This window comes from Periophthalmus magnuspinnatus, chromosome 4 (genome assembly GCF_009829125.3).
Source record: "Periophthalmus magnuspinnatus isolate fPerMag1 chromosome 4, fPerMag1.2.pri, whole genome shotgun sequence".
NCBI lineage: Eukaryota > Metazoa > Chordata > Actinopteri > Gobiiformes > Gobiidae > Periophthalmus > Periophthalmus magnuspinnatus.
The window spans coordinates 33,068,315-33,086,358 of record NC_047129.1 but is presented as its reverse complement, the minus strand read 5'-3'; the positions used below and the strand labels follow the sequence as shown (position 1 = coordinate 33,086,358).

The following is an 18,044-nucleotide window of genomic DNA, read 5'->3' as shown; positions in this document are numbered from 1 at the left end:
AGTAAATCTCTGCTCAAATCAAGTCAAAATAAAACATTTACAAAGTGATTTTTCTACAGATTTGTTGTATTTTACACAGAGGAGGGTGAGTCTGTCGGACACAGAGACACTGAGGAGTCTTCAGACCAGAGCATAAACCCAGGGAACAGAGTGTGAGTGAATGTGGTGTTGAAGGTGTGGAGGTGGGTCAGTTGGTCAGAGGAGACTGTGTAGAAGGACAGAGAGCCAGCAGGACAGTCCACAAACACTGAGACTGTCCCAGAAGAGGAGGAACAGGACTGAGGGAGGGAGGTGAGTTTGTTATTATGAAGAACAGAGAAATGACCTTCAGAACAGATCAGACTCCAGGACTGATCATTGCCTCCAAACAAACTGTCATTGTCTCCTTTCCTTCTGATTCTTCTGTAAGACACTGATATATAAACATCTCCTCTCCACTGAACCTCCCAGTAACAGCGACCAGTCAGACCAGTGGAACACAGAATCTGATGCCAGGTCTCAAATCTGTCCTGATGATCTGGATACGGCTGCTCCTCTGTCACACGTGTCACCTTCTTCTTGTGGTGAGACAGTTTGAGGTTTATCTGAGCTGTGTTTGGATCCAGAGTGAGATCACAGAAATCTGATGGAGAGAAGACACAACACAGCAGCAGTTAGTCCCATGTGGAGACACACATTTAATTATAGTTTAATATGGGTCAATCTATTCATGAAAGATGGATTTAAAGTCAATTATTTATGATGAATGTATTTTTATTCTGATGATTTTATTTGTGAATCATGTCTTATATTTGGCTCATGTTTCTTTTGCTTCAGCTCTATATTTCCTTTAGTTTCAGCCTCACATCTATTTCAGATTCTTTTCAGTGTAAAACTTGAGTTTGTTGCTGCAGTGACAAAGTGCAGCTCCAGTCTCTGACGTCACTCCACACATTCTACACTCCTCTGTGCTCCTCCTGTGCTCCTCCTACACTCCTCTGTGCTCCTCCTGTGCTCCTCCTACACTCCTCTGTGCTCCTCCTGTGCTCCTCCTACACTCCTCTGTGCTCCTCCTTTGCTCCTCCTACACTCCAGCAGCAGTAGTTCTGATGGGGTTTGGTGCTCCTCCTTTGCTCCTCTTTTGCTCCTCCTTTGCTCCTCCTTTGCTCCTCCTTTGCTCCAGCAGCAGTAGTTCTGATGGGGTTTGGTGCTCCTCCTTTGCTCCTCCTGTGCTCCTCCTTTGCTCCAGCAGCAGTAGTTCTGATGGGGCTTGGTGCTCCTCCTTTGCTCCTCCTTTGCTCCTCCTTTGCTCCAGCAGCAGTAGTTCTGATGGGGCTTGGTGCTCCTCCTTTGCTCCTCCTTTGCTCCTCCTTTGCTCCTCCTGTGCTCCTCCTTTGCTCCAGCAGCAGTAGTTCTGATGGGGCTTGGTGCTCCTCCTTTGCTCCTCCTTTGCTCCTCCTTTGCGCCTCCTTTGCTCCTCCTTTGCTCCAGCAGCAGTAGTTCTGATGGGGCTTGGTGCACACAGAGACATGTGGCTCTGTGTTTCAGGAGCTTGTTCACAGCTTCTGTCCTTTTGCCAGTGTTTGTGTGTCTGTTGTTGTTCTAGTGATGAGGAGGAGGCAGCAGAGGAGCTCAGAGGAGAACAGGGGATTGGTTTAAATCCACTGTCTCCAGAAGAAGAATGAAGATCACTGTTGTGTTTGAGCTGAAACATGAGTGCAGTTACACAGCTCCAGACTGGACTCTTCAGGATCTGCTTCAGGAGTCAGTCGTGGACACAGCTGTGGACCTCACAGTCTGAGGTCACACAACTATATATATTCTATGTGAGGTCCATGGACCATTTTATACATTTAAATAAGTGTCTGTTTCAAATGGAGTTTATCAAAACTTACACTTTCTGAGTCCTGGTGTTAACCCCCAGCATGGTCCAGTCTGAAACACACGACATCAGACTGAAACACGCGACATCAGACTGAAACACACGACATGAGACTGAAACACACGACATCAGACTGAAACACACGACATGAGACTGAAACACACGACATCAGACTGAAACACACAACATCAGACTGAAACACACGACATCAGACTGAAACACACGACATCAGACTGAAACACACAACATCAGACTGAAACACACGACATCAGACTGAAACACACGACATCAGACTGAAACACACGACATGAGACTGAAACACACGACATCAGACTGAAACACACAACATCAGACTGAAACACACGACATCAGACTGAAACACACGACATCAGACTGAAACACACAACATCAGACTGAAACACACGACATCAGACTGAAACATCAGACTGAAACACACGACATCAGACTGAAACACACGACATCAGACTGAAACACACGACATCAGACTGAAACACACGACATCAGACTGAAACATCAGACTGAAACACACGACATCAGACTGAAACACACGACATCAGACTGAAACACATGACATCAGTTTGAAACACTTGATGTTTTTTAAATGTCAGTTTCAGTTTGTTGTGACGTTTCAGCTCTAAAGCAGTGATTTGAATTGTCCACATGTTTGTCTCCTCCTCTCCTTTATATTCTCCATGTTCACTGCTGCTTTATTTTGTCTTTGGAAATACATTTGACTTTATAGACTCAGGTCAAAGTTCATATCTCTGCTCAGACTCTAATGACCAACCCTCTGCTTTTTAAAGTCCTAGATTATGTAAAAGTGACTCTGAGCTCCATGTTATAATGATGTTACCTCCACATTACTTGAGCTGTAGAGCGCACAGGTGTGTGTTCATAACACAGCAACAAGTGATGACCTGTGACCTTACAGTACATTACAAATAGAGAGGCGCCATCATATGGTGCTGTCAGGTACTACAACAGAAATACACTGGTAATACTGACTGTTACAGCACGTGTCACTGATGATGACTTTGAACATGACTAAAACACACATATTTACTTCACAATAATCCAGGACTGGATCTATCAGAACTGAACCAGGGCTAAACAAAGACTGAACCAGGACTAAACAAGACTGACCCAGAACTAAAGCAGCCCCAGCAGACTACACAGACAAGCACAGGACTTAGGTGTATGTATATATCTCTATATATACTATATATATAGTCCTGTCAGAACCTCACCCTGAGTCCTGCACAGTGGACCCTCAGATCCAGACTGAGACCAGGAGAAGGACCAGGTCTACACCCATACACAGGTATTGTGTACAATATATAAATGTAATGTTGCTTACTTTCTTATAATGGTGTAAAACATTCTGTTTTCCCTGCAGCAGTGGCCATATATCCCCCACTCTGGGTATTATAGACCAGTGATGCAGTCACATTGTTTGACTTCCTGATTCAGTCACATTGTTCAATTTTGCGTTAAATTTCTTATCTATAGAATGTTAACTCCCACTGCTCGAGTAATATAAAACATTGGTGCTCACCTTCTTCAGACTCTGAGAGATTGTGAGACTCTGTGAGACTGACTTTGTTAGACTCTTTTAAAATCTCACCGTGTCCTGCCCTTAACCCAACAGTGCTGCTGTAACCAACAATAAAGATTTACAGAACGATCCCTGTGCCTCTGCGCCTGTGCTTCATGCAACAGAACAGAAACCGACAGTATAAACACTGTTACTATAAATAATACTATTACAAATACTACTACTGATACTACTACTACTACTACTACTGCTGCTGCTGCCGCAGAGCAACTCTGAGTGGAAGTACAATATATAGTTATGAGATATGATCCATAAACCAGGTCCAACATCTGGACCAATGCAGATGGAGGTGGGAGTCACCTGAGGGTTGGTGGTTCCTCTGCCTTTGTGCCTAAAGGCCTCACCTCCAGTGTGCTGCTGTGTGTGTGTGGTTGTGCCTCTGACAGACAGCAGGGGGCGCTCTCACCTGACAGACAGCAGGGGGCGCTGGTCCTGTAGAGCGGTGAGGAGCTCGGCTGAGGGTCCTGGATGGTTGTAGCTCAGGTCTAACTCTCTCAGGTGGGAGGGGGCGGAGCTCAGAGCTGAGGCCAGAGCAGCCCCGCCCCTCTGTGAGACCAGACATCCAGACAGCCTAAAGACACAGCATTACACTCATGTGGACACAAGGGGGCAGAGTGCATCATGGGAGCATCTCACCTGAGCGTCTCCAGTCTGCAGGGGGCGCTCTTCAGTCCAGAACACAGCAGCTCCACTCCTGAGTCCTGGAGGTCGTTGTGACTGAGATCCAGGTGTGTGAGACTGGAGGAGCTGAGGACTGAGGCCAGAGCTTCACAGCTTCTCTCTGACAGGTTACAGCCGCTCAGTCTGGAGACAGAAAACATTGTTCATGTAGAAGTTGAATCAAACCATCCTCTGTTAAACAAATGTTACTCACAGAGCTTTGTTGGAGGCCTTGACCACTGGCAGCAGCCTCAGGAGAACCTCCTCTGAAGCACAGTATTTCTTCAGCTCAAACTGCTCCAGGTCTTCTTCTGATGACAGTAAGATGAAGGCCAGAGCTGACCACTGAGCAGGAGACAGTTTAGCTTTAGACAGACGTCCTGACCTCAGGACCTGTTGGATCTGCTCCACCAGAGAACACTCATTCAGTTCATTCAGACAGTGGAGCAGGTTGATGCTCCTCTCTGCAGACACGTCCTCATTCAGCTTCTTCTTGATGTACTCAGCTGTTTCCTGATTGGTCTGGGAGCCACTTCCTGTCTGTGTCATCAGACCGTGTAGAAGGCTCTGATTGGTCGACAGCGATAGACCCAGGAGGAAGCGGAGGAGCAGGTCCAGGTGTCCATTTGGACTCTGTAAGGTCTGGTCCACAGCTGACTGGTAAAACTGAACTGATTTACTGCTAACAATATTTGTCCATGATGATGTTTGTTTCTCTGAGAGCAGGTTGATCCCAGTGTTGATGAAGGTCTGATGGACGTGAAGAGCAGCCAGAAACTCCTGCACACTCAGATGGATGAAGCAGTAGACCTTGTCCTGGTACAGGCCTGGCTCCTCTCTAAAGACCTGTGTGAACACTCCAGAGTACACTGAGGCCGCTGCAGTGTCCAGTCCACACTCACTCAGGTCACACTCGTAGAAGATCAGGTTTCCTTTCTGCAGCTGCTCAAAGGCCAGTTTTCCCAGAGACTCCACCATCTTCCTGGTCTCTGGACTCCAGTGTGGGTCTGTCTCAGATCCTTCTTCATACTTGATGTTCTTCACTTTAGCCTGAACCACCAGGAAGTGGATGTACATCTGAGTCAGGGTCTTGGGCAGCTCTCCTCTCTCTCTGCTTTTCAACACATGCTCCAGAACTGTGGCAGTGATCCAGCAGAAGATTGGCATGTAGCACATGATGTGGAGGCTTCTGGACGTCCTGATGTGGGAGATGATTGCATCTGCTTCGTCTCTGAACCTCTTCCTGAAGTATTGCTCCTTCTGTGGGTCGGTGAACCCTCTGATCTCTGTCACCATGGAGACGCACTCAGCAGGGATCTGATTGGCCGCTGCAGGTCGTGTGGTTATCCAGAGGCGAGCGGAGGGAAGCAGACTCCCCCTGATGAGGTTTACCAGCAGCACATGCAGTGAGGTGGACTCTGTGGGGTCGGTCAGGGCCTTGGTTTTGGTGAAGTCCAGAGGAAGTCTGCACTCGTCCAGACCGTCAAAGATGAAGAGCACCTGGAGGTGTTCAAAGCTGCAGAGTTCTGTTTGTGTTTGACTAAAGAAGTGACGAACAAGTGTCACCAAGCTGAAGCTTCTCTTCTTCAGCACATTGAGTGATCTGAAAGTGAACGGGAACAGCCGCTGTATGTCCTGGTTGGCTTTGCCTTCAGCCCAGTCCAGACTGAACTTCTGAGTGAGCACTGTTTTCCCGATGCCAGCCACTCCCTTTGTCAGCACTGTTCTGATTGGTCCATGTGTGTGAGCTGGGCCTTTAAACATGTCTTCACATGTGATGGGTGTCTCTGCTGGGCCTGGTTTCCTGGAGGCTGTTTCCATGTGTCTGACCTCATGTTCCTGGTTGACCTCTGAAGACCCTCCCTCTGTGATGTAGAGCTCTGTGTAGATCTGATTCAGAAGGGTGGGGTTTCCTGCTTTAGTGATGCCCTCAAACACACACTCAAACTTCTGCTGCAGGTTAGACTTCAGTTTACGCTGACAAACTCCAGAATAACTGCCTGAATGAAGACAACAGATACAGGCCTGAGTCTCAGAGAATATAAAACGACTGTGAGCACCTTGTTAAATGTGTTAAATGGTCCTACTGCTCCACAGACGCTCAGCCAGCTCCTTCTGCTTCATCCCCCTCAGGAAGTTCAGTGTGATCTTCAGAACAGCCTCACTGTTGCTCCTCTGCTCTTCATCCTCTACAGGCGCTAAGCATTCTGGGTAATCTGTACTCAGAACCTTGTGGAGCTTCTTTAGCTCCTTCTGGACAAAAGTGAAGATGTCCTCCTCCAGAAGCTGAACAGACACATTATAAACAACACAAACACAGTCAGTGTCAGATCTGTGTGGAACAAGTTCTCATTCATCTGAACATTTACAAACTTTAGTGACAGACCTTAAATATGGAGTCCAGCTGTGTCTGATGGTGCTGACCACTGGAGACCTCTGGACCCTGCTGCTCCACTCTGTGAGAGAGACTCATCAAACACTTATGTTCATTTCAATTAATTTATTCAATGGAAACTTACGGCTCAGCGGCAAAATTATATGGAAGTTTCATGGACATGTCACTCCTGAGGGACTCACAGATGGGACCAGGTTCAGACGGAGGATGTTTCTGGTGGATCCTGAGACACAGAAGAAAACACACTTCAGTCACAGTGACTCTTCTTAACACTTGTGTTCACCTCACTCCAGAATCATCACATACAATGTCTTCTGGTTCTGTCTGTGGTTCAATTTTCACACAGACACAAACAACATTAGACACTGTTGTTTGTGAAATTTGCTGAAACGAGACCCTACCAGTGTGTACAAGAACAGAATCATAGACTGCTTAGAGGAAACTTCTACAGGCAAATCCACGGCTGTGCCTTGGGCTCACCTCATCCTAACATCAAGTTCGCACGGGAAGAAGCCAAGGAGAACAAACTGGCCTTTTTAGATTGTGCAGTAACAATAGGAGAGAACAGGCGACTCCAGGTAGAAGTTTACAGGAAACACACACACATGGACCAATACCTGCTGTTTGATTCACACCATCCACTGCAGCACAAACTCAGAGTGATCTGTACTGTACACCACAGAGCTCAAGCCACAAACACAGAGGGAAAAGTGAAGGAGGAGCAACATGTGGCCAAAGCCCTCTCTGCTTGTGGATATCCAAAATGGGCCTTTAATAGATCGAAGAGAGATAAAAAACAGGACAACAGGGAATCTGACACTAAAAGAAAAGATGTAACTGTCTTTTTCAAACCCACAAACACTTTAAGGCAAAAACTGATTCACCCTAAGGACAAAACCTCAAAACACAAACGGAGTAATGTAGTCTACTCCATTCAGTGAAGAGTGCAGTGAGCGTTACACTGGAGAAACTAAACAGCTGCTCCATAAGAGGATGTACCAACACCGACGGGAGAGCTCCTCTGGACCTCAGTCCGCCGTACATCTCCATCTCAAAGACACTATCCACTCCTTTGAAGATGGTGAAGGTTAAATCTTAGCCAGATAAAAACAGTTTGAGAGGGAGTTAAAGAAGATATTTTCGTTAGGAAAGAGAATCCTTCCTTAAACAGAAATGGGGCTTGAGACATAATCTCTGCCCCATCTACAACTCCATCCTCAGACCCAGAACATTATTGCTCTTTACTGGGTGATTTAGTAAATTCCTTCCTGAACTTTATCTCTGTTTCAAGGTTATTCTTTGTCTTAGCAGAAACTAACAAACACGAGAGGAAAAGGCTAAATTCCTCAACATAACCCCTTACCATTCTGAGTCATTTTGGTGAAATTGTCTTTGTTCTGATCTCTCCAAATTAAAATGATCACTATTATTGAACCCTCAGTAGTAAATACACAAGTTTGGGGTCTTTGTAAAGGTAACACCCTATAGTTTTACCCACAGGTGTCAGAATCACTGTAAGTTTGTCTGCTGAGCATTTATACACTTTGGAACACACATAAAAAATATTTTTTCTCATCCTCGCCTACATTTTTTGTGTGAAAATGAAGGTGTAGAAAGCTGCAGTAGGAGCTGGGGACAAAAATACACTATATCTCAACTGAAAATCTTGTTGACCACTTACATTTCAAATTTGAAGTCAATACCTATAAAAATGAAAGTTTTACAAACATTTTATCATTAGTAGAGTCCAGGCCTCTCCAAACGTTCTCCAAAGTGAGACATTTGGAGAATGTTTGGAAGAAATGCAATAACTTTTGAATGTTTCAACCCACAGACATCAACGAGGCTCTACTTTTCTTGTTTTGTCTGATTTCCTGTTGTTTGATTTTCCTGTTTGTTTTTGTGTGTATATCTCGGTGGCTGAGTGGCTCATGTCTCACAGCAGAGGGTTTGGTTCGATCCCCGGGTCGCCCAGGCCTTTCTGTGTGGAGTTTTTCATGTTTCTCCTCGTGTCTGGATGGGTTTCCTCCGGGTACTCCGCTTTCCCCCATCAACCAAAACATGAACGCCCTTCGAGACAACTGTTGTTGTGATTTTGGGCGTTACAAAAATAAATTAATTGAATTGAATACTGAAAACTCACACTGAGAGGAATCTGTGTCTGCAGCTTTATATATCATATCAAAACACAATATAAAATGTATATTTGTATATAAAATACAGTAAAAACAAGTGGTATGGGTCAAAATAAATATATATTTACAAACCACACACTGCAAACAATCAACAAACACACACACACTTCAAAATGTAAACAGACACACACTGGAAACTGAGAACACACTGTACATGATCGTACAGTGAGACAGTCATTCTGCAACAGTGGCTCAGTGGTTAGAGGTTGGAGGATCGAGTCCCGCTCGGATCAATTTCTGTTATTGTGTCCTTAGTTCTGTCATTGTGTCCTTAGGCAAGACACTTCGCCCAAATGGTGTGTGCGTGATGATTGGTCATTAGCTAATGCTAATGATTACACATGATATATTTGACACACAATTAAGTCAATAGCAGAAGAACAGCATCCAGTCCATCAAAACATAAGGTCCTCTGCTCCTGAGTCCACCATGAGATCGTCACTCGGTTCCACAAACCACTCTGGGTCCAAGATGCCTCTAGTTTATCCAGTGTTTTGTCCGTTTCGTCATGTTTAAAACGCAAAACTACGCGCCGGTCTTTGCATCCAGTCTCCTCCTTTTACGCGCACAGCAAACTCAGTCTGTTTACGCGAAACCATTGCATGTCATGCATTGTTGTGTTCCGCTGCTCATTGGCTGTAAGAGGAAAACATCACTAAACGTGTGTGATGTAACAGCTTGATTCTACAAGAGGGAGAGTGGGGCATACTCTTTCACTCATCTATAGCTCTCATTCATTGTCCGCGGCTTCAGTAACCCACAGCCCCCACCTTATTGGCCAACTTTGGTGTCAATCACAAGCTAACAAGTTTGTTTTGCGCTGAGGAACAAAGTTGGCGCTTCAGAAGTTTATTATGCTTCAAATCGACAAAAGAAATGCAAAAAAGTGACGGAGCAGATTTCACTTTCCTGCAGCAGATTGGACATGGAGGCTCTAACTTCCTTTGTGGACATAATTTCTTGACTGGATTATATTCTCTGGACCTTTACGGAACAAATGAGACCAACTTTGTGTGAATATGTTGATGTTTGACAGAACCAGAGCCTCAATGGTAAGTGAAGTCCAGATTCACATTTCTGACTTCTCTGTAATAACGGCTTTCCTGTCAGCACTGTGGTGATTAGAGGTGTAAATGGTTTACATATTCAGAAAGATGAATGCCGTAGCTTTCATTTGATGCATAGATTGTTTGTGTGGGTGACGCAGAAATACACGTACATTGCTGTAAAGTTGTAACATAAAGGCAACGACCCGAGGGAGAGCCAGCGGAACGTTAAGGGGTTAACAGAGGCCGCGTCTCAATTCGCCAAACTGGCCTTAGATTCACCATTGGACATGTGCGTCGAAGGGCAGTTACATAATTTCTGGCACGACAAGGGCTGTCCCATTTCAATGCACACGACGAATGAGCAAAACAAAATGTGCCCTGTGTTTCCAGCGTTTCCACGGAGATCGGACGTTACTGAAGCCTGCATCCATGCACTCTTCACACACTTCTATATCCCATCATGCACTGCGACTATGCAAAAAACAGAAGAAAATGGAGTCCACTGCACAAAACACGTTCAGATGTTCGTGCTGGTTTACCTCATCTACAACAGAGCGACATGAAACTGTTAAATCTGAATAAAGATCTGTACAGTGTGTTTGAGGATTAAAAAGGAGGAGAGTTACATGGAATAAAGGAATGTGCAGTTATTGACAATAAGAAACATTATTATCATGAGAAAATATTACTGCAATAACAAAAATGTAAGAATGTTCATTTCTATTGTGTCAAAGACCAAGAGAAACATAAAGTCAGAAGAGTTTAATGATCCACACAGGTAATGTGAACAATGAAGCAACGGACTCTGAGGAAAGGACAGAACAGAGTCCTGAGACGGGCACAAAATCTTCATGTGTTCCGGTACATTCCATAGGTCTGCGCCCCCTGGTGGACACGTGTCATTTACCTTCATGTTAGTAAATCAAGATACTAGCTTGATGTAGCGCTGCACTGCTAGAAAATACCTCACAATAATAAGATGAAAAGAACTGACACGGCATAGAAGGGAAACAGCGCCCTCTACTGTTATTAAAGTGGTGCAGACACTGGACAAAATACTGAATCATAAACTGCAATATCCCACTTTATGTACAACTAATCAGTGTCTCTGGTTTATAGACTATGAATGAAAATAATACTGTTACCTCTGTCTCTGTTATTACGTTTTCACAAGGTTTATTTTGTTTAAGTTATGAAGTAGCTACAAATGAGAAAAAAATTCACCTTGAACGTTATATTTGCCTATTGATATTCAATCTAAACAGAAAGAAACAGCTGTGATGACGACATCTTGACTTTTCTTCTATTAAATAATAAATAATTAAAAATAACGTACATAATGTGCGTATCGTACGCTCAAAGACAGCGGTGGAAGTGCGGTCCGTGGTGTAGGCCTGTCCCACTTCAGTAAGATGGAGGCTACACTGAGGAGGACACACTCTCGACCGGAAGCTTCAAACTACACTTTGAAGAGTACTTCGAAGGACCCTTCAAAAGGTGCATTTGGTGAATTGGGACATGTCCGGGAGTATACTGTAGGGGTCGCTGCAGTCACATTCTGTTCTCTACACACAGTCTGTACCACACATGTTCTGGTCCACTGATAATAAATATCTTGTGAACATTACAAATGGACTGGTTATTGTGAACACATCTATATGTCAGAAGTGAGAAACATCACAAACACTGAACAGTCCATGAAGAAAGATGGAGACGGGAAAACTAAAGACAGAAGATTTGATCTCTGCACAAAGACAGTCATGAGGGGTGGATTCTGTCGACCAGATCCTCTCGTCTCTGATGGTGACGTCAGTGAAAACTGGCTTAAGTTTGAGCAAGAATATGACATCTTCAGAATCACTGCCCTCAGTGATGAAAACATTAAAACCGAGGCCTCTGAACTCCTCAGTCTGGAGGGACCTGAGCCCACAGAAAGAAAGAGATTGATTCACATATGCCCCAGCAGTACTGTGAGCGGATGGTGTAATTGTTACAGCAGCAGTGAATAAAAGACTATCCATAGAGCCCATTTAGTTCTGTTCTATCACTGGTTTAGTTCAGTTGTTGTTCTTATTTGTTGTTTTCCCTTGTTGCACCACTAGAGGGGGCACGAGTGCACACGCGCCGCGGACACTCGAATGATTATTTTACGTGGCCGCACAACGTTACGTGCGTCGGCTTTGTCTCGGACTGACTTAATGTCTGAATTATAGAATTATTATTATTAGATTTAAATATTCTGTGTATTTTGTGATATGTTTATAACTTATACTTATAATTTGACTGTGTGTAGTTTAGAGTTTTCAGTATAACTTTCGAATTTATACACGCTCGCCTCGTGACTAGACTGGCCTCCTATCGGTCATTTTGTTGACTTCTTTGTATTCACATTATGTAAATAAGCACGCAGTCACTTGTGTAACCACCATTTTGATTGTGATTAACATAATGTTTGTATTTGTTTATTCCTTCTCTTGTAGATAAACACACACACAAACTCACTCTTTCTCACACATACACACCCACACCTCAAGTAAAGACATTAAAGGAACGTTCTACCTGTACCTGCCTGTGGACTCCCTCATTCTTCAGTCTCACCTGAACACACCTTATCTCTGTCCTGACCCGACACCCTGCAGTGATCGCTCGCCAGGGTTCAAGCGACTGCATATTACAGTCCTCATTACAAGCAGAATTAAGAGAGGACCTGGTGTGTTTGAAAAAGAAGGAAAAGGAAATATGCAAACAAATGTCATGTAGAAGCACAACTTTAACAAGAGACAAAGAAACTAGGAAAGACAAGAGACTTATGTGTGTACATTAACAAACAAGGCACACGTGTGGCCTTTTGTAGGACAAAGACATAAGTGTGTTGCATTTCTGCTGAGACGAGCATGAAGTTCCTCCTCACAGTCACAGAGTCATCTGCAGCTCTCACTTATGTCGAGTTTAATAAAAAACAAGTCGTCCATATCATTCTAAAAAGGCTGTGAACAAAAAGTCCTGACATTATGAGGTGAGTCTGACTTACTCTGGACCATGTTCTCTTTTTGACTCTATCACTCGTACCATAGAGTCCTCACTCTTGAATGAGACGCCTCTGGCCCCAGGAGCAGGTCTGTGGACACAGATGGAGCAGTGGCTTTAGTCTGAGCTCTGACATGGAGAACAGTGGTGGAGTGTTAGTGATCCTCTCTTACCTGTGAGCTTTTATAGAGGGAGGGGCCTCGTCCTCTTTGGTCTCTGTCTGATCCATGCTCAGTCCAGTCTGAGGGACACAGGGGACCTCACATTAGACCACAGTCCTCAGCACTGGAATCTCATTTAGGGACTTCACGCCCATGTTTTATTGTGACATGTGTCTAACTGCCTCATGTTTCTTCCACTTTGTTTATCTGCAGTTCTACAAAGTTTCATCTTCATCTCGATTTCCTGTTTCACCAATTTTTCTGTACAATTCTTTTTGACATGTTTCTCATTTTTTGTTTCATTTTGTCCCAGATTAGCCAGATATGAGATTAGGATTATATTTCATGAGGAAAAGAGCGCTAGTGTCTGTCTGGATTTGCAGATCTAAAACCAAAAAATCCAATCTCCAATAACAGAGTTTTCTCTTGATGAACTCCAGACCAAGTGGCACAACCCTTAGGCAAGACACTTGAAACAGAAACACAGAGACACAGTGCAGTGTAAAACAGACAGTAAAGGACCAAAGACACAGAGGCACATTTGGACTCAGCGACAGGTTGGTGGTTCTATTCCCGTGTGTTTTAATGTGGCAAAACACAGAAATAAACCTGACATTACTCAGAGCTTTAAAGCTCCTTCCATCACTGCTGCTGTCTGGACCTGTCCTGGACCTGGACTTTGGACTCTGTCTGTGGGACTTGGATCTGGTCCAGATCCTGAGTCTGGTCCTAAACGTTTCCCTCTTTACTTTTCTACAAACATGTTATTTTCTCTTAAAGGTGCACTGTGTAACTTTGCTGTGGAGGGTCACCTGCTCGTTTACATGGAGATGCTATGGTTTTGCTCGAATTATTCCACAGTGTGGCATTAAACTCTGTATTGGAACAAGCAGGTGATGCCATTTGGTGATGATCGTGCTCATCGTAAAAATGTAAGTTTTGCAATTTTGAGTCATAAAAACAACTGGGATTATATAAATGCAAAAAAGATAGGTTTAATGCTGCATTGCGGAACCTTCTGTGTGAAACAGTAACATCTCCATAGAGACAGTGAGGTACCCTCCTCCAGGAAATTTACATAATGCCTCTTTAACGGCGCGTCCTGAGGGTGTGTGTGCTTCAGCCTGTGATCTCTGTAAAACTGCTCGTCTGATTCTGTTGAGCACAAAACTACAGATTTTGGACTAAATCCATAAATCATAATGTTTTGTATTTCTACAGGACCTTTACACTGCATTATTCATTCAGTCCACACTGGATGAACAAAGACAAGGCTTAAATGTTGGTCCAGAGTGGATCTGTCTCTGTTGGTGCTGTTCAGACTCTACAGTGTGATAATGTCGTACTTTCAGATGGACAGAGACACATTTCTCAGTTGATCACATGAGATTTTCACGAGTCACATCAACATGTAAATTCACAAATGTTGAACCTGATTGTTTCTGTGACCCAAGAACTCACATTATTACAGCAAATCTCTGTGTTTGAATCAGACACATTTGACTCTTCAGTGTTAAATATGATTGTTGTATAGAATGTTTATGACGTCTGAAACACGACTATAGCAACACAATAATAAAACATGAATGATTAACCTTCATCAGCCTCTGGAGGATCACAGTCCAACATCTTTACTGTTTATCAGAGATCTCAGGAGAGACTTTATATCAAACCTTTGACCTGTGATTGTGACACAAAACAAACCAATAACAGGCTCATGTCCCTCTACATTTGAGCTGCTCAAAGTGAACACTACATCTGTGTCTATGGCCTGTCTCATCTACACTCTATGGCTCAGCATAAAACAACAACAAGGCTACAACAGCTACAACAACGTGATGGAGAGAGGACTGCACATGTGTACTCAAGTAAAAGTACAGCTGCATGGATAAAGATGGACTCGTGTTTATGTGTTATGTGTGTTTGTTTATAAAGCAGCAGATACAGAGGTGAGACAGACGTGGATCAGGACCATTGGGACTTGTGCTGTACTCACTACTCATATGATCTTAAATGTGACTAAGTACAATTACATGGCTACGATAAACAAATAAAACAAATCTATACACATATACATACACGTAACTGAAGTGTTATCTCAAATTGAAATGAATCAAGTACAACTTCAAATATAAGTGAAACTAATCTTAAAAGTTCAATATTTTCTAAAAGTAAAACAGGTGAATCTCGCTGAGCACCACCTGAAAATACGACTCAATACTCCATTAGAAGTGAAGAGTCTAACACCATAAAACTAGGATTACATAAAGAACATGTCCAAAAATACAAGTAACACAATACAAGTAAATATAAGTCATTATTACCTCAGACAAACAGTCCAACACCTCCTGAGTCTCTGTGAGCCTCCTCTGCTCCTCTGCTCCTCTGCTTGATATAAAATCTCTACTGAGATCTCTGATAAACTGGAAATATTTTGGACTTTGATCCTCCAGAGACTGATGAAGGTAAATCATTCATATTTTATTACTGGATCAATTTATATATGTCATGATGCCTGCAATTCTTGTCCTCCTGTGTTCTCTCCCCCTCCACTACCTGCCTGCCCGGAGCTGGGCAGAGTTCCTGACTCCTCCTGCGTGCACCTGGAGCGCATCAGCGCAATTACCTGCACCTGCTGTCGAGTATATGAGGGCTCGGCAGAAGACAATCGGAGCCAGACCGTCCACATGTCAACGTGAATGCTCCAGCTTAGTTTTTGCATCTTTGTTGCCCGTCTACCTGTTACTCATTGGACCTTTTTGCCACCTTCCAGATCCCTGCTCTCACTCGTTCCTGCTCCTGTCTCTGCGCTCCAGCTCCGGTACAGTCACCCCTCTGTCTTGCCTCCTGTCTCGTCTCGGTCTCCGGCTGCTTTTCGCCTCCTGCCCTGGCTCCCACTCTCTGGACTATGCCGGCCCGGCCTGCTCCGGTTTCGTCTAGATCCTGTCCTCGCTCTGGTCCTGGCTTCCCTGTCCCCGCTCTGCACTACGCCCGTCTGGTCCGCCTCCCGCTCCCCGACTCCCCGTGTATGTTAAATGAACTATTAAAAACTGAAATTCTCCACTTTGTAAATAAACACTGTCAACTTGCCCTGAGTCTGCACCCGCACCAGCCGTTACGACAATATCAGACAAATGTGTTCACTGAACACCAGGTTAATCAGTGACTGTTTTATTGGTGTGGAGTAGAATGAATAATAAATATTAAGCACATTGAAAACACTGAAATGTGTATGAATAAAATTCTTCTTCTTCTTCTTCTTCTTCGGCCCGAGCCCATACAGGGCGTAGGGCCTATTGCTTCTGCAACGATGAGTTCATGGGCGAAGCCCACGAAGTTGTGTGTGAAGGACACTCCAGCATCTGAGCAACTCATGCCATAGAGTCAATGTTGACAAAGGCAGAGCGAAGCGCTCATGTCCCCAAACACACTCCTGACATCGAGCCCTATCCAAGCCCCCATGTCACAGGCATGAACCATCTTTATTAGTGCTAAAATGAATGGAAGTCAATGGGAGGTCAATGGGAGGTCAATGGGCGACCTCGACGCACGCGCCCGTCATTCACCATGGTCCCCACGATGACATAGGGAAAGTCAGATATATTGTTTTTGCTAAAAATATTATTAGGCCCGAGCCCATACAGGGCGTAGGGCCTATTGCTTCGCCCATGCACTCATTGTTGCAGACTCTTTTCACTTCATGCCCCCCGTCATCCCCTGCCCTGACTCCAGTATCCTAGTAACCCATGCCGTAGGCATGGGACATGCATATTTGTTCTTGCTAGCATGTCAGCGTCAACATTGTGTGAATGGGTGAATCCATCTTGAATTGAAAACTCCAAAACACAAAATAAGCATTTTTGCTGTCGCCGCATTTGAATCAACTCCTCTGAGGGCGCTCCACCGACAGGGCTGAAAATCACTGTACATCATCTAGACAAGTGGGGCGTCAAAATTTATCCAATTTATGATGATGTCGATCATGGTTTGCAGGCGATGAAGCCAAAAATTCCATTGGAATTTTTGAAAGTTACATAAGTCAAAATTTGCTCCCGTTTGTGCACACAAAGTCCGATTGGGCCCAAATTCGAATCAGTTGTAAAACTTTCATGCCTGATTCTACTGTTTGTGAAAGAAATAAAATTGCTGCGATAGCACCCCCTACAGAAAAACAAATACATTTGTATGGAGGGTTATGGTTTAGGGTCGGGTTAGGATTAGGGGGTTAAGGTTAGAAAAAAGCTTCAATAAACTCATCTGGAGTACCAGGGTCACCCGCTGGACTTCTCATTTTTCTGGCTTTGACAGAACCAGTCAGCCTGGGGAGTCTCGGGCTGAATCACGCTGCTCCACAGTAAGGTTGCAATTTCCGACAGCTCCAAGGGAGTGTCTGTCAGATTTTGGAAACGACAAATTTCACGACGTGAAATGGTACAAATCATGGTTCTCTGGAATCCGCACACAGAGCTCGATCGACAGGCGTACGTGACCTGCCATTGCAGGGCCCCTGTCTGGTTCTATTCAGGTGGGAAGGCTCCTGCACACAGCAGGTTCGAGTGCACTTTGCGCAGGGATCATAAGGCTCTGTCCCACACAAGATCCATCGGGAGCGAGATTGAGACGCCCTGTCTCACCCACCTGTACCTAGGGGTACCATCATTTTTGTCCCTGTTTCATGAGGGTTTTTTTTTTTTTTTTTATAATTCTGTTGAAGCCTGTTTGAAAAGCAATGTTTGACTTTCATTATTTAAATTTCATAGAATTTTTATTTATTATTACTTTTGTCAGATTCAAGTTATTTCTGTGGCCATTGTGAGTTTTTCTTTCATTAAGATAAGATAAGATAAGATCTGCCTTTATTAGTCCCACAGTGGGGAAATTCCAGTGTTGCACCGCACAGTTAAAGAACAGAAGGAAAATGGTACATGTAATAAAACAAGATAATAGATAAATAGCTTAAAATAATTTTAAAAATAGACTTAAAAATAAACTAAAAATAGACTCTAATAATATAACATCTCCGTAAAGTGACTTGAGTATTGCACATGTGGTTGAATGAC

The 18,044-nt window shown here is 44.0% G+C and overlaps 1 protein-coding gene across 1 annotated transcript; it reads right to left on the bottom strand.

The window, feature by feature from the left end:
* Nucleotides 1–1,892: 1,892 nt before the first annotated feature.
* Nucleotides 1,893–15,396, bottom strand: LOC117370156 (protein NLRC3-like). The gene is made up of 10 exons (XM_033965534.2): nt 15,309–15,396; nt 12,997–13,064; nt 12,828–12,914; nt 6,677–6,775; nt 6,544–6,613; nt 6,245–6,443; nt 4,372–6,157; nt 4,134–4,301; nt 3,904–4,068; nt 1,893–1,914 (listed from the first exon to the last, which is right to left on the bottom strand). The coding sequence occupies exons 2-10, from the start codon at nt 13,050–13,052 to the stop codon at nt 1,893–1,895; spliced, it is 2,652 nt and encodes an 883-aa protein (XP_033821425.1). The 5' UTR covers nt 13,053–13,064; nt 15,309–15,396.
* Between the last annotated feature and the right edge of the window lie 2,648 nt (nt 15,397–18,044).